The 23,488-nt window shown below is 49.7% G+C and overlaps 3 protein-coding genes across 7 annotated transcripts in view; 2 read left to right on the forward strand and 1 right to left on the reverse strand.

Moving 5' to 3' along the window:
* Positions 1-1,311: 1,311 nt before the first annotated feature.
* ncdn (neurochondrin) lies at positions 1,312-4,655 on the reverse strand. Its single transcript, XM_070547340.1, has 7 exons — positions 4,267-4,655; positions 3,235-4,198; positions 2,909-3,072; positions 2,557-2,795; positions 2,268-2,483; positions 2,051-2,193; positions 1,312-1,973 (listed from the first exon to the last, which is right to left on the reverse strand). The coding sequence occupies exons 1-7, from the start codon at positions 4,417-4,419 to the stop codon at positions 1,546-1,548; spliced, it is 2,307 nt and encodes a 768-aa protein (XP_070403441.1). The 5' UTR covers positions 4,420-4,655; the 3' UTR covers positions 1,312-1,545.
* The window catches only part of kiaa0319l (KIAA0319-like ortholog), a 28,569-nt gene continuing 9,304 nt past the window's right edge, over positions 4,224-23,488 (forward strand). The window contains exons 1-12 of one of the 5 annotated variants that reach the window (XM_070547339.1): positions 4,224-4,355; positions 16,515-16,657; positions 16,729-16,842; positions 17,123-17,391; positions 17,477-17,542; positions 17,703-17,904; positions 20,248-20,349; positions 20,439-20,536; positions 20,625-20,712; positions 23,029-23,121; positions 23,197-23,329; positions 23,413-23,488. The exon at positions 23,413-23,488 is cut by the window's right edge and continues 30 nt beyond it. In XM_070547339.1, coding sequence (XP_070403440.1) covers positions 16,749-16,842; positions 17,123-17,391; positions 17,477-17,542; positions 17,703-17,904; positions 20,248-20,349; positions 20,439-20,536; positions 20,625-20,712; positions 23,029-23,121; positions 23,197-23,329; positions 23,413-23,488 — 1,221 coding nt within the window. In that variant the 5' untranslated portion in view covers positions 4,224-4,355; positions 16,515-16,657; positions 16,729-16,748. Of the gene's footprint in view, positions 4,356-9,957; positions 10,173-16,514; positions 16,658-16,725; positions 16,843-17,122; positions 17,392-17,476; positions 17,543-17,702; positions 17,905-20,247; positions 20,350-20,438; positions 20,537-20,624; positions 20,713-23,028; positions 23,122-23,196; positions 23,330-23,412 lie in introns of those variants that run through there. The other 4 variants (XM_054736466.1, XM_054736465.2, XM_054736464.2 and 1 more) reach the window with 4 other exon arrangements.
* Positions 10,198-11,164, forward strand: LOC129157168 (internalin J). The gene is made up of 2 exons (XM_054736469.2): positions 10,198-10,332; positions 10,453-11,164. Exon 2 carries the CDS (start codon positions 10,468-10,470, stop codon positions 11,056-11,058), a length of 591 nt encoding a protein of 196 aa, XP_054592444.1. The 5' UTR covers positions 10,198-10,332; positions 10,453-10,467; the 3' UTR covers positions 11,059-11,164.

The following is a 23,488-nucleotide window of genomic DNA, read 5'->3' on the forward strand; positions in this document are numbered from 1 at the left end:
TGCAGGATTTCATAATTGTATCTTCTCAGCAGCAGCTCTGCAGGTGCTCTCCATGTCCAGCAGGTGTGTGAGTCAGGTCCTTAGTCTACTTAAAGTTGCCACATTTTTCTGCTACGTTTTCTTTCATGAATCCCAAAGTTTGCGTGGAAAGTTGCTAACGCAGTTTTCCGACCCCGTTTTGTGCGTAAGCAAGCTTGATAAGTGAGGCCCCTGGTGATGGATGCAGATTGTGATGACATCACACCAGTCCTGCAGAGGGTGGATTCAACACTAGCCGTGTCAGGTGAGCAGCCTGTGACGTACTAGTCGGTCTGCGCATTTCCCAAAGTAGCACATGGACGAGTAGCCAGGATAGTCGGTTGGCTCACGGGTCCCTGAACCGGGCTGAACGTTACCTCCTAACCCGCTCTGCCTCTGACCCTGGCTTCTGTTTGCATGAAATCTAATGATGGTTTCGACCACGCCGGTCTTTATCAGCTTGTAAAAGTTCGTACTTAGCATGACTACAAATCTGACATCGATATGTCGCATTTGTGACGTCGCCACATAAGCTCCTCCCCCTGGTGTAGCTGCTACTCACCACATGACCAGATTCATGGTGGTTCTTTCCTCCTGTGGGAAGTTTGCTGAACTTCCAGCCTTTTCCCTCAGGTTTCTCCGTGTCTGGTTCGATGACGTCACTCTGGTGAAGCGTTTGTAGTCCTGGACTTATTTTCACACAACACCTAAAATATCGTTCCCCCGTTAGAAAATAAACGTGTCCTTTAAAATTTACGGACATCACGTGTGAAATCCACGGCACGTAACAAGTAGAGAATGACGTCGTTTCTTCGTTCTTCCGGACTCAGACGCGCTGCTGTAAAACGTCATTATGACGTAAATCAGCCACGGGAAAAAAAACGTATGAAATAAAAGCTGTCTTTGTTAAAAAGACGTTATGTAATAAAAACTGAACGAATTAAATAAAAATGGTTCAATATAAATTTGGATTATTATGAAAAAATGACTTTTGAAAAAACTTTATATTAATGGACATTTTAAAAGAATGAAGAATATTTTGTAATATTGAGCTTAGATTTTACATAATTCTGTTATTTCACCCTTTCCTTGCCAGATTACACGACTGTCTAGTACTTCTTCATGTAGTTCTTTATTTCATGTCTAATGTACTGAACTTTGAGCGCTTTTGTGCTCCACAGACACAAAACTGCGCTGTGAGAACCTCACCAGTCCGCATGAAGGGCTGGTCGGGCCGGCGCTCTGGCGCCACCTGCTGGTGGGACAACCACAAAGCAGAGGAACGGGATTCACTCACGTTTTAAATGTTTTTATTGTTCGGTTTTATACAAATGTTCTGTTTTGGACCGAGTGTCCGCAGGTGTTTGTCGTTGTGAATGAGTGAGGCTCCACACCCTCCCCCATCTGTGAATGAGTGAGCTTCCTGCTGGATGGAGGGAGGAGCAGCGGTGGAGTCATCCGTTAGAATGAAGCAGGTTTCATCAGACCCACAGCAGAACCCCAGCGGCCCGGTTCTGTGTCCCAACTTCACTTCAGTCTAACCAGCTCCTTCAGACTCCTCATCCTGCTCAGAGCTCCTCCCTGCTCTCTCCTCATCACATCGCTGATCTCCTGCTGACAGACGGAGCACCGCTCCACCACGGCACACAGCACCTCCTCCAGAACCACCTGTGTGTTCTGGTCGGGCAGACCGCTGCATCGGGCCAGCATGCTGACGGTGTGCTGGAGCCAGCCTTCCTCCCGGATCAGCCCTACGACCCACGGCCAGGTCCGAACACAGCCTCCCAGAACCTGAAGAGACAAGCGCCAGAGCTCTGCAGCTTCGTCCCAGCTGTCCTTCCAGCTCACGCTCACCTGAACCACGCCAGAACCAGAACCAGAACCGGACTCAAGGGCTCCACGAAGAAACCGCAAAGCTGCAGTGAAGAACCGTTTCTGATCCGCCTCCACTGAGCCTGAAGACAATCAGACGGGTCAGAACCTTTCAGACACACGTGGCGTTCTACAGGGACAGGTGGAGACCCGTTCTGACCTGAAGGAGGAGACTTCAGCCTGCCAATCATCAGTCCTAAAGTGACATAATTGGCCCCTAAGACCAGGAGGTGGGGTTTATTCACCAGAACAGGAAGAGCTTCGCTCAGATGAACTTCCAGGGCTCTGTAACACGGATCCTTCCTGCAGACCAGAGGGCAGACGGTTGGTCACATGACGTCAGCATCACAAACACGCTACAGGCTCATCGTGACTACCTGACGGTCTCCGGCTCAGTGACGGTAAAATTCAGGAGGGCGGAGCACGCCGTCTCTCTGCTCGGGTCTCTGGAGGACGCCCTGTCACTCCGCCCCTTTAAGGAGGTCCAGGTCTGCAGCAGGAAGTCCACAAGCAGCGCCGGAGCGTCTAGGGTCAGCAGCACCTGCCTGGGACCTTCCTCAGCGGACAGGTGGCACAGAGCTGGGAGAAGATACCTGCAAAGGGGGTGGAGCCTGCTGTCAACATCACTCAGGGAGTTGTTGATGTCACACACAAGTCGGTGTTTACCTCAGAGCCTCGCCGCCAGTCCACGCCCCGCCCCCCTCACTCACAAACACCATGGCCATCCAATCAGAGAGTCCCTGTTCCAAGCTCCCAGCCTGCAGGTGGCGCCGTGAGTAGCTAATCAGGAACGGTAACAGTCTGGTCACCTCCTCCTTCAGACAGGAAGTCTCTTCTGCCAGCCACGAGCACAACGAGCGAAAGGTGGCAAACACGAACGGATCGTCATAGCGACCGGGATCCACCTGAGGAAACAGGCTACAGGTGATGCTGTCTGAGCGCGCTCAGTAGGACATCATACAGGTGAAAGCACAGAACCCAGAGCACACACCGATTCCAGAACCTCCACCACTCTCACCTGCTGCAGGTAGAACATCACGGCGGAGAAGGCCTCCTCGAGAACCCCGAGGACCTGCCGGCTCTGCTGCAGGCTGAGGGACGGCGAGGAAGAGGAGCGAAGAGGAGGAGCAGCTCCACCCGTGCAGGCCTGCTCCATGGCAGCCTCCATGATCCGGTAACATCCTGTGAGGAGTAAACTCCGGTTAGTGATGATGATGGGCTTAGGGCTAGATGATGAAGGTTCCTGGTGGAGCTCCGCTGGTAGCGGTTAGCTCTGAGAGCTAACCTGGACGGTTTGTCTCGGCAGCAGAACCCAAATCAGAACCAGTGAGAAAAACAGACTACCTGTGAGCGTGTGCTGCAGTTCTGAGCTCACATCCGTCCCAGGTGGTTCTTCTAATCCCATCCTGACTTCCACACAGGCCCGGTTCACCAACAGGCAGCAGAACTTGGGTGGTCCTGCCAGCTCCCAACCACACAAGTCCAGTAAACAGGCACTGAGCACCAGAACCAGTCCAATCAGTCTTGGTGTTAACTTAGCCTGCAGTGTGGGTCTCAGTGCAGCCCACACCTGGCTCACTGCCCCCCTCAACGCCTCACTACCTGACACCACCCCTGCTGGGGGCAGGAACTGCACCAGCTGGGCACACATCCCCAGTCGAGTCGGGTCCGGGGCCCGGCAGAAGTCCGTGGAGAGTCTGGTTAGCAGAGACAGAAGTTCTGCTGGATGTCTGCTCCATGCTCTGTCCTTGGTTTTACCTGAAAGAAGGCACCCCAGCAAGGTGAGGCCTTTCTGGTAGCTGAGGGTCTGGTTCTGTTCCACCGCCCGACAAAGAGCAGGGATGGCTCCCCTGCTCAGGAGCTGCTCAGAGCCCTTGGGCAAGGCACACACAGCTGTCAGAACCTGGTAGCAGTCTGCAGCTATGGGTTCTTCCAGAAGGGAGGTTCCCTGAAGATGAGACCATCTGTCTGCATCACTGGCAGGCCTGCTACCCTCTGACAGGTCTGAAACCACTGGACTGTGCCCAGGTCGGGTCTGCTGGTTCTGGTCCAGACCTTTAGAGATGATGTCCAGAAGGAGGGGGACAGTGCTGAGGAGCTGGTGATGAGAGGCCATGTGTGGATCTAAGCTTAGAGAGGCCAGAAGAGCGGTACCCAGAGAGAGCATCTGCTGGTGGGGTAGTCCTGCACACACACCTCCCCGGACGGAGGTCACCAGGAGCCGGGCAGGGAGGCTCAAGCCCACCGCTTCCAGGATCCTTCGCAGGGTGGGCTGATCCAGCTGGCGGGCGGGACACACACGGGTGATCTAGAACAGGATCAGGACTGTTAGACCGGAACAGAGCCGTCTCCCAGAGATGATCTGATTAGACTCACCAGCAGCAGAGCAGCTAACGTGTGACTGTCGGTTTGTGCGTGCGTGAGCGCGTGCAAACACCTGTCCAACACCTGTCTCTGGGCTTCAGGTAAAGCTTCTCCCCATGCATCATCAAGCTTGCTGCTCCTCTCAGGAAGAGCTGGGTTAGCCATGATGGTCCCCCTTGGACCAGCTCACCACGAGAAGTTAGCTACCAGTAGCGGTTAGCTAACAGTGGTTAACTACTAGCGGTTAGCTAACAGTGAATAACTACTAGCGGTTAGCTAACAGTGAATAACTACTAGCGGTTAGCTAACAGTGAATAACTACTAGCGGTTAGCTAACAGTGAATAACTACTAGCGGTTAGCTACCAGTGAATAACTACTAGCGGTTAGCTAACAGTGAATAACTACTAGCGGTTAGCTACCAGTGAATAACTACTAGCGGTTAGCTAACAGTGAATAACTACTAGCGGTTAGCTAACAGTGAATAACTACTAGCGGTTAGCTAACAGTGAATAACTACTAGCGGTTAGCTAACGGTGAATAACTACTAGCGGTTAGCTAACAGTGAATAACTACTAGCGGTTAGCTCATCATCGATTCAAACACGATATGAGGACGGATTTGACAACAACGTGCCCTGGCAGACTTGCCACAAACTCCCGGAGGCGGAATTTGAAATCGTAGGATGCCCAAGGAAGGTCCCGTTCTTCTGGGAAGCGTCATTTGGAATTATAGGATGTCCAAGGAAGATCCCGCCTTTCTCGTCTCTGATTGGCTAGAAAGGCTCTACTACGATTGGCTATTTCATTTAACAGCAAACTGGCAGTCCTCTAGCCTAGTGAACTAGAAGCTTGGTTTATGCTTGACACATTCACTTTCCGCGCGGTGATGCGGCTCGCGGATGGAACGCGCTTCACAACTCGCAGCGTTTATGGTTCATGCGGCTCGTCTCTGCGGTGAGCTAATATTCTCCCAAACTGTAGGGGGCAGCATGGAGCTCTATGGCATGCATCCAACACTATATCATAGTAGAAGTAGAAATTACTGTTTACAACATGGCATTCCAGCATTTTTAACAGCATCCTCGTCTTTTCCGACAGTGCGAGCTATTTCTCTCCAAGAATTATTAACAACATGTTGATCACGGTGATCTCTGAGAGCTGAATCATACAAATGTCTGTCTTTACGAACCTCTGCCATACTAGTTCTTGCCGGTCCGCCATGTTTTTCCGCGTCCGACCGTCCGCGTGGTTAGAAAATTTCCTACGTGCGCGTTGTGGACATTTTTGGCCGTGCGGAGGCGCGGTGGAGGGGCGTGGTTGTTAAAATGACGCAATTTCTCCGTGCGGACCTCGCGGACGCGTCAAGCATACACCAACCTTTACTCTCCCACCAGGGTGTTCACAGCATCTGTCTGCATTCCTTCGTGGGGGTTTGTTGCTAGCCTCTCAAGGCTACCAGGGCGTCAGATTCGGATAACAAGACTTTGTTTGGGTCAGGCTGAGATAATTTTCCTCTCTGCCTTCAGTCTTTAAACTGATCATTCCAGTCCTCCAGTGAAGCCAATTTGGGTTTTAAACCTGTCCATACCGTCTGGTGACCCTCTCCGAGATGACATCCATTTTGCGCACTAATACCGGTATCGCAGCTAGAACATTGTCCAGCTTATGATTCACCTCGAGTAACGTCCCAGTCTGTGAGGTCTCCACACGGACGGTGCTTTCCGTGGGTGCGGGTCGCCCTCCAATCGCTCCCGTCTTCCCAAATTTCCAGAAAACCAGATATCCTCCCACTCCAATCAGGAGAAATCCAGTGATCATCAGGCCGAATATCCACACGTCTTTGACATCCTCGATGGACAGCTGGGAGAGGCATACGATCTTCCATTCCTTCCAGGAATCCAGCATATATCCCGCCGGGTGTGTCCCCTGTGGACATGTGGGAGCCCCCTGCTCCGTTCTCATTGTTGAAAAAATCTTATCGATCGCATTGAATGACCAATTTATCAAATCCATGGTTAAAAATAGGGTTTTTCAGAAGAAATGCAGAGAAGTGCTCTGTGGGCAGACAGGACAAGAGCCTTGGGAAAAAAGATAAGGGAGCAAGAAGAGAAGCGCCTGTACTCTGCGAGTGCCAGGAAGAAGAAATGGCAAAGTTTAAGATCTGTCAGCTAACTGTGATTTTAAAAAGTTTAATTGCTTGAATTCAAGATTTCTTGGTTAATCAATCATTGCATGGTTCTGTCTTGACACCTTTTGTTTAACTTGTTTGTCTTATGTTCATGTTAAAGGAAAAGGCTGTAAACTATTTACAATGATTTATAAAGCTGCCTACATTTTGTCACTTGTTTAAGATTTCCCAAAGATGGAGAAAGAAGGAGGCAGTGGGAAGTTGCCCTAAGAAGTGTCTGCGATCTTCCCCAGAGCTGACGCTCAGTGGCGTCACGATCAAAACTGTCAGCAAGGTAAAAAACCTTCCCCGTGTTTCAAAAAGAACCTAAAAAAGCGGTCAGAAGAAAAACACCAAAGATGTTTGTAGTCTTTTGAAAAACTGCTTGTCACGTTGCGAGTAGCGGGGAGGCTAGGACCCAAGATGCAGAACCAGGGAGACACGAGGCAGGAGTTGGAATAAGCATAGAAAATCCTTTATTAGGAGTGATTATCCAAAAAGTTAATCCAATAGGGCAGGAAGCCAAAACCAAAATCCAAAAATCCTAGTATGAAATCCAAGAGACCAAGAGGGAGGGGGGGGGGGGGGGGGTGAGACAACGCTGACACAAACAATGGACCGATAAAACACTGAGACACAGACAGGTTATATACACAGGGACTGGGTGATTGGGAGACAAGAGACCTGAGGGGAGAGAGACCTGAGGGGAGAGAGAACTGAGGGGAGAGAGAACTGAGGGGTGAGAGACCTGAGGGGAGAGAGACCTGAGGGAGAGAGACCTGAGGGGAGAGAGACCTGAGGGGAGAGAGACCTGAGGGGAGAGAGAACTGAGGGGAGAGAGAACTGAGGGGAGAGAGAACTGAGGGGAGAGAGAACTGAGGGGAGAGAGAACTGAGGGGTGAGAGACCTGAGGGGAGAGAGAACTGAGGGGAGAGAGACCTGAGGGGAGAGAGAACTGAGGGGAGAGAGAACTGAGGGGAGAGAGACCTGAGGGGAGAGAGAACTGAGGGGAGAGAGAACTGAGGGGTGAGAGACCTGAGGGGAGAGAGAACTGAGGGGAGAGAGAACTGAGGGGAGACTGGTGAAATCAATTACCTAAATGGGAAGGAAAACCAAGCAGAGGGGATAAACCCTAACCTATGAATCTCTAAATAAATAAACCAAAAAGACTAAGGGCACCGGTGAGCCAAAGATAAATAACTAATGACCTGAGGAGTGAGGGAGACTAATTAACAAGTGGGGAAGGAAACACGCACTAAGGGAGACTAATAAAATAAATAGCTGAACCTATCAAAAACTACAGAGGGGTGATTAGGGCCGACCTGGAGTGGGCTGGGGACCACAAGGAGGCACCTGAGGGGGGAACGCAGACAAGGAGACACATGAGGAACCCAAGGAGACATATAAATGGGAACCTAGAGAGGGATGGAGAACACAAGGAGACACATGAGGGAGACGCAGAACGTAGACCATAACACTGCTGGCTAATCAAATCCCCCTGATAAATAAATACAGTGAATAAATGCCACACTTACTCATCATGATTACTTGTTTGCCTTTAGGTGGTCAAACTATAGTTCTTGTCTGATTTCTCACCTGACACCATGTTGTTCTATAGGCCTATGTAAAGTATAAAGGCAACCTCACTGTCCAGTTACATTGGTAACTGTAATCTCAGGGTTTGTTGTGCGGCGAGCCATGACCAAGCTGTCCTGTGATGTCTGCCGTGCCAGCCTGGTGATGGATGCTGCATCTGCCTGTGATGACCACAGCTACCATTTGCTGACTTTCAAGAACAACGGGGTCTTGTGGTCCCATCTGAAGGTACTGTGAGGGTCATCAGAGCAGCAGAGTGGGCAATTTGCCAGGCATTAGTGGGCAGACGACCACAGTCCATCAAACCACTGGAGGTCGTCTACAATGTGCGCAAGAGGATCGGGTCAGAGGATGTCTTTTTGCTCGGAGAGCACATCAGTGAGACACTGTACAGAATTGAGTCTCACTCCCATCCACTGTTGACATCTATTGTCTCCCTGTTCTTTAAGCTGAGGATGCACCACACTGCCAGATTAGCAACTCTCAGCTTTCAGCGTGACAGCGTGAGACAGAAGCTCACAAAAGCTGTCCTTTTCAACGGTCAGTAGGAAATCACAATGTGCTTTGTCTTAGATCTGTTATTTTTATAATCACAAACATGTATAATCTGTAATAAACACGTTTTTCATAACTGTCAGTCTGTCATTCATTTACTCTTTAGTTTTTGAAGTGTTTATTTAGCCCTTTAACTCACAGTGATCCCAGTTTTCTCTTCTCAAACTTTCATTTTAAATGGGTTTCAGGCTGAAAGTGGAAATAAATATAAATTATAATAATAACTTGCCAAAGCAAGTACATATTAGGTTCATATTACTTGCAAATGTTAAAGTCAAAGTAAATAAAATATATTCTCTTCATTTGTCTTTTTATAAAATATTTTCTCAGTCATTGAGGTTCTAGAGTTGTTTTTTTTTTTGGACTGGGTGTTGTAACTTTAAATTTTGTTTCAAGCTTCTGTGTGTTTTTATTTTTTGTTTGTTTTACTATTTTCTGTAAATGAAATCCGGTATTAGAGTTTTTATTTATAAGTTGATTTGGTAAGCTATAAGGTATCTTAAAACTTATTTTTATAAGTTGACCTCAATTTACAAACTACAGCTAGTTCATCAGAAGCAGATCTTGTTGACATTAAAACGGTAAGTATGGGAATTGACAGGATGGGGAAAACGGCTGGAAAGTGGAGTGAAATAAGGGGAGTTTCCTGCTAAAACTGAAATATTTCATAGCCACGTCTCTAATGTTTCTAAAAAATCAAACCGTATAAAAATCTGTTGAAAATTGAGAAAGTTAGAGTTGTTTAAATAGTGCATGCACCACTAAACACCAGTGTTAGAGGAGGGCAGCTGACCGAAGTAAGATGGCCGCCGCGTACGGACGTCAGGGTGACGAACCAGTCGGTCGGTGACGCAGAACGGAAGTCAAAGTTGTTTTTTTCCCTTTATTGAAAGATTCGTACAATCCATATTATTTACAGTTTGATTGATTGATTGAATCTTTATTTTGAACATATTAAAAAAACATATTTTGTACAATTCAGAGAACAATTCTTGGATACCGTGTACTTCTTGTAAACATCAAGGTAGAACATAGTCAACAACAACAAGATAAGAATAGCAAAAAATACATATACAAAATCTAAATAAATAAATACATAAAAACGCTAGGAGGAGAAACGAAAAAGCCAATGGGGCAATTTGGTTGAAGGATTTTCATTTTTTCACAGATAATTGTAGTTTTTTAGCTTTGGGGTTAATATATTTCGAGATTGAAACAACATAATGTGTAAGTTCACAGGCGTATGCATAAAACAAGGGACAAGTTGAACGGAAGTCAAAGTTCGTTTTCTGTTGAAGTAACCCAAACCGAGCTTTATTTTGAAGGAGCGAACTGAACTGATTGCTTATGTCCATGCACTTTATCTTGAAAATCCAGCCACCGGAAGCAGTTCCATAGCTCCGGTCTTAACCACAACGCTCAGGCATTTATCAGCTGTCCTCCGGGAACAACACTGACCTATTTCACTAAAAAGAGGAGACGCCGACCAGGCCTGGGCCCGTGACCTCTCCGGGGTGAGTCTTCCGAGCGCGTGGGTGACCCAGAGATGTCGTCAGCTGTTCTGACGGAGCGTCACCGCGGATAATCCTGGATTAAACAGGTGAAACACATCAACCTCCGGAGGTGCGCGTGTCCCAGACCATTCTGTCCCGGACCGGTCGAGTCCGGCTCGAATTAGTTCGGATAGCTACGTCGGCTTCCAGTTATCTCCTCTGATAGCTCTGCTAGTGTATCCTGACTGATCTTCACACGCACGTCAGGTGCGTGTGCACTAACCACCATTTTGTCTGAAAACATAAATCCACCATGGATTGGGTTGTAATCCTCCTCGTTACCGATCCTGTCTGGACTCAGCTCTTTATTTTGGTTTTTATACTCAGCTGTTCCTTCTAGAGATGAGCCGAGACACCCAGCTGTTCCTTCTAGAGATGAGCCGAGACACCCAGCTGTTCCTTCTAGAGATGAGCGGAGACACCCAGCTGTTCCTTCTAGAGATGAGCCGAGACACCCAGCTGTTCCTTCTAGAGATGAGCGGAGACACCCAGCTGTTCCTTCTAGAGATGAGCCGAGACACCCAGCTGTTCCTTCTAGAGATGAGCCGAGACACCCAGCTGTTCCTTCTAGAGATGAGGCGATATACCCAGCTGTTCCTTCTAGAGATGAGCCGAGACACCCAGCTGTTCCTTCTAGAGATGAGCCGAGACACCCAGCTGTTCCTTCTAGAGATGAGCCGAGACACCCAGCTGTTCCTTCTAGAGATGAGCCGAGACACCCAGCTGATCCTTCTAGAGATGAGGCGATATACTCAGCTGTTCCTTCTAGAGATGAGCCGAGACACCCAGCTGTTCCTTCTAGAGATGAGGCGATATACTCGGCTGTTCCTTCTAGAGATGAGCCGAGACACCCAGCTGTTCCTTCTAGAGATGAGCCGATATACTCGGCTGTTCCTTCTAGAGATGAGGCGACATACAGGTGCTGGCCAGTAAATTAGAATATCATCAAAAGGTTGAAAATATTTCAGTAATTCCATTCAAAACGTGAAACTTGTACATTATATTCATGCAATGCACACAGACCAATGTATTTCCAATGTTCATTACATTTAAATTTGATATTCATAAGTGACAACTAATGAAAACTCCAAATTTGGTATCTCAAAAAATTAGAATATTCTGAAAAGGCTGAATATAGAAGACACCTGCTGCCACTCTAATCAGCTGATTTACTCAAAACACCTGCAAAGGCCTTTAAAAGGTCCCTCAGTCTTGTTTTGAAGGCACCACAATCATGGGGAAGACTTCTGACTTAACAGCTGTCCAAAAGACAATCATTGACACCTTGCACAAGGAGGGCAAGACACAAAAGGTGATTGCTAAAGAAGCTGGCTGTTCGCAGAGCTCTGTGTCCAAGCACATTAACAGACAGGCGAAGGGACGGAAAAAATGTGGTAGAAAAAAGTGTACAAGCTCTAGGGATAACCGCACCCTGCAGAGAATTGTGACGACAAACCCATTAAAAAATGTGGGGGAGATCCACAAAGAGTGGACTGCAGCTGGAGTCAGTGCTTCAAGAACCACCACGAGGAGACTCATGAAAGACATGGGATTCAGGTGTCGCATTCCGTGTGTCAAGCCACTCTTGAACAAGAAACAGCGCAAGAAGCGTCTCGCCTGGGCCAAGGACAAAAAGGACTGGACTGATGCTGAGTGGTCCAAAGTTATGTTTTCTGATGAAAGCAAGTTCTGCATTTCCTTTGGAAATCAAGGACCCAGAGTCTGGAGGAAGAGCGGAGAAGCACAGAATCCACGTTGCATGAGGTCCAGTGTAAAGTTTCCACCGTCAGTGATGGTGTGGGGTGCCATGTCATCTGCCGGTGTTGGCCCACTCTGTTTCCTGAGGTCCAGGGTCAATGCAGCCGTCTACCAGGAAGTTTTAGAGCACTTCATGCTTCCTGCTGCTGACCAACTTTATGGGGATGCAGACTTCACCTTTCAACAGGACTTGGCACCTGCACACAGTGCCAAAACCACCAGCACCTGGTTCAAGGACTATGGTATCCCTGTCCTTGATTGGCCAGCAAACTCGCCTGACCTTAACCCCATAGAAAATCTATGGGGTATTGTGAAGCGGAGGATGCAATACGCTAGACCCAACAATGCAGAGGAGCTGAAGACGACTAACAGAGCAACCTGGGCTCTCATAACACCTGAGCAGTGCCACAGACTGATCGAGTCCATGCCACGCCGCATTACTGCAGTTATTGAGGCAAAAGGAGCCCCGACTAAGTATTGAGTGCTATACATGCACATTCTTTTCATGTTCATTCTTTTCAGTTGGCCAACATTAGAGAAACAAACATTTTTTCATTGGCCTTTAGAATATTCCAATTTTCTGAGATACCAGATTTGATGTTTTCATTGGTTGTCACCTATAAATATCAAAATTAAACGTAATAAACATCGGAAATACATTGGTCTGTGTGCATTGCATGAATATAATGTACAAGTTTCACGTTTTGAATGGAATTACTGAAATATTTTCAACCTTTTGATGATATTCTAATTTACTGGCCAGCACCTGTACTCAGCTGTTCCTTCTAGAGATGAGGCGATATACCCAGCTGTTCCTTCTAGAGATGAGCCGAGACACCCAGCTGTTCCTTCTAGAGATGAGCCGAGACACCCAGCTGTTCCTTCTAGAGATGCGGCGATATACTCAGCTGTTCCTTCTAGAGATGAGCCGAGACACCCAGCTGATCCTTCTAGAGATGAGGCGATATACTCAGCTGTTCCTTCTAGAGATGAGGCGATATACCCGGCTGTTCCTTCTAGAGATGAGGCAATATACTCAGCTGTTCCTTCTAGAGATGAGGCGATATACTCAGCTGTTCCTTCTAGAGATGAGGCGATATACTCGGCTGTTCCTTCTAGAGATGAGCCGATATACTCGGCTGTTCCTTCTAGAGATGAGGCGATATACTCAGCTGTTCCTTCTAGAGATGAGGCGATATACTCGGCTGTTCCTTCTAGAGATGAGGCGATATACTCGGCTGTTCCTTCTAGAGATGAGGCGATATACCCGGCTGTTCCTTCTAGAGATGAGGCAATATACTCAGCTGTTCCTTCTAGAGATGAGGCGATATACTCAGCTGTTCCTTCTAGAGATGAGCCGAGACACCCAGCTGTTCCTTCTAGAGATGAGGTGATTTACCCAGCTGTTCCTTCTAGAGATGAGGCGATATACCCGGCTGTTCCTTCTAGAGATGAGGCGATATACCCAGCTGTTCCTTCTAGAGATGAGGCAATATACTCTGCTGTTCCTTCTCGAGATGAGGCGACATACCCAGCTGTTCCTTCTAGAGATGAGGTGATTTACCCAGCTGTTCCTTCTAGAGATGAGGCGATATACCCAGCTGTTCCTTCTAGAGATGAGGCAATATACTCTGCTGTTCCTTCTCGAGATGAGGCGACATACCCAGCTGTTCCTTCTAGAGATGAGGTGATTTACCCAGCTGTTCCTTCTAGAGATGAGGCGATATACTCGGCTGTTCCTTCTAGAGATGAGGCGATATACCCAGCTGTTCCTTCTAGAGATGAGGCAATTTACCCAGCTGTTCCTTCTAGAGATGAGGTGATTTACCCAGCTGTTCCTTCTAGAGATGAGGCGATATACCCAGCTGTTCCTTCTAGAGATGAGGCGATATACCCAGCTGTTCCTTCTAGAGATGAGGTGATTTACCCAGCTGTTCCTTCTAGAGATGAGGCGATATACCCGGCTGTTCCTTCTAGAGATGAGGCGATATACCCAGCTGTTCCTTCTAGAGATGAGGCAATATACTCTGCTGTTCCTTCTCGAGATGAGGCGACATACCCAGCTGTTCCTTCTAGAGATGAGGTGATTTACCCAGCTGTTCCTTCTAGAGATGAGGCGATATACCCAGCTGTTCCTTCTAGAGATGAGGCAATATACTCTGCTGTTCCTTCTCGAGATGAGGCGACATACCCAGCTGTTCCTTCTAGAGATGAGGTGATTTACCCAGCTGTTCCTTCTAGAGATGAGGCGATATACTCGGCTGTTCCTTCTAGAGATGAGGCGATATACCCAGCTGTTCCTTCTAGAGATGAGGCAATTTACCCAGCTGTTCCTTCTAGAGATGAGGCGATATACCCAGCTGTTCCTTCTAGAGATGAGGTGATTTACCCAGCTGTTCCTTCTAGAGATGAGGCGATATACCCAGCTGTTCCTTCTAGAGATGAGGCGATATACCCAGCTGTTCCTTCTAGAGATGAGGTGATTTACCCAGCTGTTCCTTCTAGAGATGAGGCGATATACTCGGCTGTTCCTTCTAGAGATGAGGCGATATACCCAGCTGTTCCTTCTAGAGATGAGGCAATATACTCTGCTGTTCCTTCTCGAGATGAGGCGACATACCCAGCTGTTCCTTCTAGAGATGAGGTGATTTACCCAGCTGTTCCTTCTAGAGATGAGGCGATATACTCGGCTGTTCCTTCTAGAGATGAGGCGATATACTCAGCTGTTCCTTCTAGAGATGAGCCGAGACACCCAGCTGATCCTTCTAGAGATGAGGCGATATACTCAGCTGTTCCTTCTAGAGATGAGGCGATATACCCGGCTGTTCCTTCTAGAGATGAGGCAATATACTCAGCTGTTCCTTCTAGAGATGAGGCGATATACTCAGCTGTTCCTTCTAGAGATGAGGCGATATACTTGGCTGTTCCTTCTAGAGATGAGGCGATATACCCGGCTGTTCCTTCTAGAGATGAGGCGATATACCCAGCTGTTCCTTCTAGAGATGAGGCAATATACTCTGCTGTTCCTTCTCGAGATGAGGCGACATACCCAGCTGTTCCTTCTAGAGATGAGGTGATTTACCCAGCTGTTCCTTCTAGAGATGAGGCGATATACTCGGCTGTTCCTTCTAGAGATGAGGCGATATACCCAGCTGTTCCTTCTAGAGATGAGGCAATTTACCCAGCTGTTCCTTCTAGAGATGAGGCGATATACTCGGCTGTTCCTTCTAGAGATGAGGCGATATACTCGGCTGTTCCTTCTAGAGATGAGCCGATATACTCGGCTGTTCCTTCTAGAGATGAGCCGATATACTCGGCTGTTCCTTCTAGAGATGAGGCGATATACTCGGCTGTTCCTTCTAGAGATGAGGCGATTTACCCAGCTGTTCCTTCTAGAGATGAGGCGATATACTCAGCTGTTCCTTCTAGAGATGAGGCGATATACTCAGCTGTTCCTTTTAGAGATGAGGCGATTCACCCAGCTGTTCCTCCTAGAGATGAGGCGATACACTCAGCTGTTCCTTCTAGAGATGAGGCAATTTACCCAGCTGTTCCTTCTAGAGATGAGGCGATATACTCGGCTGTTCCTTCTAGAGATGAGCCAATATACTCGGCTGTTCCTTCTAGAGATGAGGCGATATACTCAGCTGTTCCTTCTAGAGATGAGGCGATTTACCCAGCTGTTCCTTCTAGAGATGAGGCGATATACTCGGCTGTTCCTTCTAGAGATGAGCCGAGACACTCGGCTGTTCCTTCTAGAGATGAGGTGTTTTTGAGTTCAAGCGAAATACTTTTTGTGTGATCTGGCCTTTACCGTGGCCGTTAGTCGGCTTGTATTTTCTTTTATTAGTGCAGTTTGTTGCTGTTTTTATTCTTGATTAATCCTGATCCCGCTGTTACTGGTACATGTCTGTACAGCGCTCTGGTGTCTCCCGGTGCCTGAAAGGCGCTTTAGAGATAAAGGTTGAGTTACATTAAAACGTTCAAACCAATGGGAATGCTACTTCTGGTATCTCACTGGATGTTGCTCGCATCATCGATTCTCCGTGAGCCTAGCCAGGAATATGGTGGTAGGCTAACAGGAGGACGTCGCCCCCTACTGTAGTGGAGTGTACTACACTTCATTCGTTTATTAGATCTTCTGACATACGTAACTGCCTTGGATGTAAACACACGGAGTGTTTCTCTAATCCTAAACTTCTCTGCTGGAATCTCGTCCTTCCCATTCCAGAGCTGTTCACGTCTCCTCCTGCTGAGCTGGGCTCAGTGTGATCCAGGTTCTCCTGGGTTCTAGTGACAGGGCTCTGCGAGTAACGGTGCTGCTCCAGCAGAACCATTGGTGGGTCCATTTACCATCTCCGGGCTCTGCTGAGTTCTGGATGATGTTCTGGTGTTCATCCTGATGAGACCAACTGGGATCAGCTGATTGCGCTGCAGTGCATTGTGGGAAAAGTATGATGTTTGTTCAGCCTGACCTGAACTCCCATGACCTTTGACCTTTTAACTGAGGTCTGTAGAATCTCGGTGTGTATTTGAGCCGGCCAATCATTAGGCAGTGGGTGTGTTGGACCAGTTCAGCCCGCACTGAACCGGGTCAGGTTCTGACTTAATGACTCGTTTGTCCTCTGCAGCATCTCGTCGGAGCGTCCAGAGACGGCCATGTTGGATTGTGTCAGCAGAGTCCTGGTGTTGACTCGTCTTCACCCCTCGCCACACAGAACCTCGCTGCCAACTTAACTCCGCCCATTCATCTTACCTTTCCTCACCTGGACAGGTGTGTTTGTGTTATTTGAATCTGTTTTCCTCTGAATGGAAGCACCTTACATTCCCCGGTCCTCCCAGCAGATCCCGAGTCCTGGTAGAAAATGTCCATTGCACAAGATAAGCTGCTTACCTGGAGGCTACCTCACCTGCTCTTCCTACCACTGATTTACCTCTGGCTCTTGGCTCCGCCCACAGGTAAGCCAGCCAGTGCAGAACTGCTAACAGTAAATGGGCTGTATTTACATAGGGCCTTCTAGAGTTCTACGACCCCCCAAGGCACTTTACAATACAACTTGCTTTTCACCCACACACCTGGGCTGGGCTGAACCGGTCCAGCTGGACCAGTTTCCATTAGCATCACTATGTGAAACGGTTCTGGTACCAGAGGAACCGGACTTCAGGTCCTTCGAGAACACCAGTAGAAGATCCACAATGAACAACCGCTTCTACATCGGCCCTCTCTCCCTCGGTTCAGGTGTGTCCGCTGGTCTGTGCCGGGTCACCGGCGGGGTTCTGGGGATCCACTGGAGCAGCACCGTGGGTCTGGGCTGGTACCCGCTGGCATCTGGCCGAGGTGGTGCCACGTGCTGGGAGTCATGCTGCCTGGAGGCGAGCTGCGGAGCTGTGTGGAGCCTCGGGGGACACTGTGTGCTCCTCACTTGTTCCAGGAAGGAGGGCTGCTCCATCTCCTCCCTCCCGCAACCTCACGAGGAGTCACTGGGCCTCCTGCAGCTGCTGTCCAAGGTTGGCCTCCTCCAGGAAACGCAGCTCCCGGTTGTTGCTTCGGTTGTTAATCAGAAGTGTTTTGGAATTGTATTTCAACCCAAAGGGTCCCGTCAGGATGAAGCGCAGAAGACCTCGCTGGGCGTCGCACACAGGAAGCCTCAGCTCCACGGTAACGGCACATCTTCAGTTTGTGGTGATTTCTACTTCATTTGAAACATAACAGTTTGTGAAAGTAGTGAGGCAACTCGTCTGAGGTTCTTGTGCTTTTATTTTGAAAGACGGATGTGCTTATTGTCCTGCTGATGTTTGAGTTCTCAAACTGTGTACAGGAACTGCTTCCCACTACTCCCAGTACCATCAGTCTGCTCCAGGCAACCCAGGAGGACGTCGACCCGTCAGCAAACACCAGTTTAGATGAAGCTCCTGATCTGTCACACCAGAACTCCACAATTGATGGAACCATCAATCAATTTTCCAACATCAGTGATGTCATCACTCCCACAACCATCATCACGTCTCCGACCCAGACTTGTAAGTGATGTGGGCAGGTCACATGACTCTGTCCTTCTGTTGAACCTGCAGTTGACCTTTGCCTTCTGCAGAAGCTCAGCTGTTGTTTTCCCAGCCACGGCTGTGTGATCAGCAGGAATGTGACGAGACGCGCTGAGCCGGAAAAACTGGTGTTATCAGTTCTCCTGAGTGTGTGTCAACACCTGAAACCGGAACCAAGCAACTCCGTCCTTAAAGGGCACTTTACTTCTGAGCTCATTAGAGTTTAGGCTGGACCAGTTTTTAGACCAGACCGGCGGTTAGACCGAACCAGCGGTTAGACCAGACCGGCGGTTAGACCGAACCAGTGGTTAGACCAGGCCGGCGGTTAGACCGAACCAGCGGTTAGACCACACCAGCAATTAGACCGAACCAGCGGTTAGACCAGACCGGTGGTTAGACCGAACCAGCGGTTAGACCAGACCAGCAATTAGACCGAACCAGCGGTTAGACCAGACCGGCGGTTAGACCGAACCAGCGGTTAGACCAGACCGGCGGTTAGACCGAACCAGCGGTTAGACCAGACCGGCGGTTAGACCGAACCAGCGGTTAGACCACACCAGCAATTAGACCGAACCAGCGGTTAGACCAGACCGGTGGTTAGACCGAACCAGCGGTTAGACCAGACCAGCAATTAGACCGAACCAGCGGTTAGACCAGACCGGCGGTTAGACCGAACCAGCGGTTAGACCAGACCAGCGGTTAGACCGAACCAGCGGTTAGACCAGACCGGCGGTTAGACCGAACCAGTGGTTAGACCAGACCGGCGGTTAGACCGAACCAGCGGTTAGACCAGACCGGCGGTTAGACCGAACCAGCGGTTAGACCAGACCGGCGGTTAGACCGAACCAGCGGTTAGACTGAACCAGCGGTTAGACCAGACCGGCGGTTAGACTGAACCAGCGGTTAGACTGAACCAGCGGTTAGACCAGACCGGCGGTTAGACCGAACCAGTGGTTAGACCAGACCGGCGGTTAGACCGAACCAGCGGTTAGACCAGACCGGCGGTTAGACCGAACCAGCGGTTAGACCAGACCGGCGGTTAGACCGAACCAGTGGTTAGACCAGACCGGCGGTTAGACCGAACCAGTGGTTAGACCAGACCGGCGGTTAGACCGAACCAGCGGTTAGACCAGACCGGCGGTTAGACCGAACCAGCGGTTAGACCAGACCGGCGGTTAGGCTGAACCAGCAGTTAGACCAGACCGGCGGTTAGACCGAACCAGCGGTTAGACCAGACCGGCGGTTAGACCGAACCAGCGGTTAGACCAGACCGGCGGTTAGACTGAACCAGCTGTTAGACCAGACCGGCGGTTAGACCGAACCAGCGGTTAGACCAGACCGGCGGTTAGACTGAACCAGCGGTTAGACCAGACCGGCGGTTAGACTGAACCAGCGGTTAGACTGAACCAGCGGTTAGACCAGACCGGCGGTTAGACCGAACCAGTGGTTAGACCAGACCGGCGGTTAGACCGAACCAGCGGTTAGACCAGACCGGCGGTTAGACCGAACCAGCGGTTAGACCAGACCGGCGGTTAGACCGAACCAGTGGTTAGACCAGATCGGCGGTTAGACCGAACCAGTGGTTAGACCAGACCGGCGGTTAGACCGAACCAGCGGTTAGACCAGACCGGCGGTTAGACCGAACCAGCGGTTAGACCAGACCGGCGGTTAGACCGAACCAGCGGTTAGACTGAACCAGCGGTTAGACTGAACCAGCAGTTAGACCAGACCGGCGGTTAGGCTGAACCAGCAGTTAGACCAGACCGGCGGTTAGACCGAACCAGTGGTTAGACCAGACCGGCGGTTAGACCGAACCAGCGGTTAGACCAGACCGGCGGTTAGACTGAACCAGCTGTTAGACTGAACCAGCGGTTAGACCAGACCAGCAGTTAGACCGAACCAGTGGTTAGACCAGACCGGCGGTTAGACCGAACCAGTGGTTAGACCAGACCGGCGGTTAGACCGAACCAGCGGTTAGACCAGACCGGCGGTTAGACTGAACCAGCGGTTAGACCAGACCAGCAGTTAGACCGAACCAGTGGTTAGACCAGACCGGCGGTTAGACCGAACCAGCGGTTAGACTGAACCAGCTGTTAGACTGAACCAGCGGTTAGACTGAACCAGCAGTTAGACCAGACCGGCGGTTAGGCTGAACCAGCAGTTAGACCAGACCAGCAGTTAGACTGAACCAGCAATTAGACCAGACCGGCGGTTAGCTGTTCTTTAGAACCGTGTAGAACACAGAAGGACACAGGAATTTTCAGACACAGCACCTCCAACAGGACTTTCTTCTGATGGGTTCTGGTTCTGGTTTCATCCCAGCAGTTCGGGAGCTGGTGGTGTCGGCAGGGGAGAGTGTGGAGGTGACGCTGCCCCATAATGAGGTGGAGCTCATCGCCTACGTGGTCCCTCCACCCCCTACAGGTAAAACACACTGACAGGCTGTGGACACTGGTTCAGGTGTCTGCTGGTCCTGGTTCTGGTCCTGGTCAGTGTTTGGGTCTGTTCTGCAGGGTCCAACTACGCCTTCGACTGGCAGCTTCTGACTCATCCCAGAGATTACGGTGGTGAAATGGAGGGCAAGAAGAGCAAGACTCTGAAACTCAGCAAGGTGTGACGTTCAGGTTCCACTTCCTGTTTATCCATGGGAGGAGCGGCAGGTCGGCTCACTTCCTGTGTTTGTGTGTTCCACGGATCAGCTGACAGTGGGCCTGTACGAGTTCGGGGTGATGGTGGATGGGGAGGGGGCGCACGGGGAGGGCTACGTCAACGTCACGGTCAGACCAGGTGAGACTGTGTGTGTGTGTGTGTGTGTGTGTGTGTGTGTGTGTGTGTGTGTGTGTGTGTGTGTGTGTGTGTGTGTGTGTGTGTGTGTGTGTGTGTGTGTGTGTGTGAGAGACGTGGTGATGGTTGTGGGAGCGATGACATCACTGATGTTGGAAAATTGATGGTTCCATCAATCGTCGTGATCCTGTTTGACAGATCAGGAGCGTCATCTAACACACACACACACACACACACACACACACACACACACACACACACACACACACAGTCTGCTGAACTGTTCTATTTAAATCAGACGGAAATGTTCTCCAGCTTCTGCAGCAGATGTTCTTGCAGGTTCTCTCTGACGGGTGGAATGTGACACAAGTCGTAACCGCTTCATTCATCTTCCTCCAAAAGCTGAAGACAGAACCGGCGTAGCGTCACACGTCATAGCGTCACACGTCACAGCGTCACACGTCACAGCGTCACACGTCACAGCGTCACACGTCACAGCGTCACACGTCATAGCGTCACACGTCACACGTCACAGCGTCACAGCGTCACACGTCACAGCGTCACACGTCACAGCGTCACACGTCACAGCGTCGCACGTCACAGCGTCGCACGTCACAGCGTCGCACGTCACAGCGTCACAGCGTCGCACGTCACAGCGTCACACGTCACAGCGTCACACGTCACAGCGTCACACGTCACAGCGTCGCACGTCACAGCGTCGCACGTCACAGCGTCACACGTCACAGCGTCACACGTCACAGCGTCGCACGTCACAGCGTCACACGTCACAGCGTCACACGTCACAGCGTCACACGTCACAGCGTCACACGTCACAGCGTCACAGCGTCGCACGTCACAGCGTCACACGTCACAGCGTCACACGTCACAGCGTCATAGCGTGACGACTGCAAATTAATTATGACCAATAAGATGTGATGATCCCATATAAATATGAAATATCAGCCTGGTTGGTCTTTGACGTTTAACCAGAAGATTCTAGTTACTTTTACGTGTTCAGGGACCACAAACACACTTCGTATTAACTCAGTCGGTATTTAGTTAAAGGAACTTCATTCTTGTCTAAACTAATGGTTATACATGACTAGATATGAGTAATGAGGTGTGATGTAAGCTAGATGTTTCTCAGAATCTTTGTGTCAGGCGTGCTGGTGAGTGAAACGGAGGTGAGATCCACACGCGGGTGCAGGAGGAGGCAGGAACATTAAAACAGGGATTTTAATCGGGAACACGCAGGAAAATGAAACGATGAGCCAACCAGACAAAATGGACTAACGGGGTTTAAGTACAGGTGGAGCTGGGACCTCGGGCGATTGGGAGACGAGAGGCAGGACAGGGTGACATCTGTGAAATCTGGGTGTAAAATACTTTGTTGGCTGCTATAAACTAGAGAGCTGATTATTAATAAAACAGCATCAGACACGATCTGCTGTGTCTACAGACCCTGGTGGAGACCCCAGCAGATCCGGACTGTCAGAAGTCGGGTGGACTTCACGGCACCAGGACTTCGTAGATTAAGGCCTAGTCCACACGTAGCCGGGTTTCTTTTTAAAAACGAATATCCACGACACGGTTTATATGCAGGTAGCGGCGCTGCGGCTGCTTTATATAGCGACTCGTTGCATTCTCCCTCAACCCAAATCCTCGGATCACGCATTTTAGCTAAAACGCTAACGTTAGCTTGCCTTGCGTTGACTGTAGAGTTGTGGGTGATGGTCATCAGATGTGTCATGAGATTTGAAGCGTTGCTGCCTTTCACAGACACTTTTTCTGCACGTGCTGCAAACAGGATAGCCGTCTTCTATCAGCTGTCCCTCGGCATTCTTCACATATCCAAAAGATGCCGTACTTCCCACTTTGTCTTCTTTGAGGGATAATAAATGTCCTGAGCGCTGCCGTCTCCTCCTCCTGCCATTATTTCAGCTTTAGCTTCAAGAAAGTTTTGGTTGTAAACAACAAAGTGCGCATGTGCCGCCGGCAACTTCAGCCGATGATACGGTGGCTGGTAAGGGTCACCGCGCCTACACCGCAGCCACGGTAATCCACCGAGATAATATAGTTTTTAAAAACAAGACGGTTATTATTAACTTTTTTACCGGGGTTTACCGCTACACCGGTTACCGTGACAACCCTAGTGAAGAGAAACCTTTCCTGTTTTAAAAAGAACCAACAACGGAACATTCTAACCCCTGATCCCTCCCGCTGGTGCAACCCTCATTACACGTCCATATCGGTCCAAACGGGTTGGTGGTTCTGGGACTGCTCAGTGAGCAGCTTACTGCCTTGTTTTCTACCTGACAGAACCGCGAGTAAACAAACCCCCGGTTGCCGTGGTTTCCCCAAAGTTCCAGGAGATCTCCTTGCCGACGAGCTCTACAGTGATTGATGGCAGCCGTGAGTCTCGACCCAAAACGTTAAGCCCGTCTAGAGACACAGAACCTGTGTGCTGACGCTCCTGTGTTCCTCCAGAGAGCACCGATGATGATAAGGTGGTGGCGTGGCACTGGGAGGAGGTGAAGGGTCCTCTGAGAGAGGAGAAGGTCTCCGCTGACACCCCCATCCTCACCCTCACCAGCCTGGTGCCCGGAAACTACACCTTCAGGTACCGGCCCAAGTTCTGGTGCTGTTCAGCTTCAAGGTGCTGATCCTTTTGCTGTCTGACCTGGCGCTGTTCTGACTCACCAGCTTGACGGTAACGGACTCCGACGGAGCCACCAACTGGACTCAGGCCACCCTCTCGGTTAACAAAGCCAAGGACTAC

This window comes from Nothobranchius furzeri, chromosome 19 (assembly GCF_043380555.1).
Source record: "Nothobranchius furzeri strain GRZ-AD chromosome 19, NfurGRZ-RIMD1, whole genome shotgun sequence".
Lineage (NCBI taxonomy): Eukaryota > Metazoa > Chordata > Actinopteri > Cyprinodontiformes > Nothobranchiidae > Nothobranchius > Nothobranchius furzeri.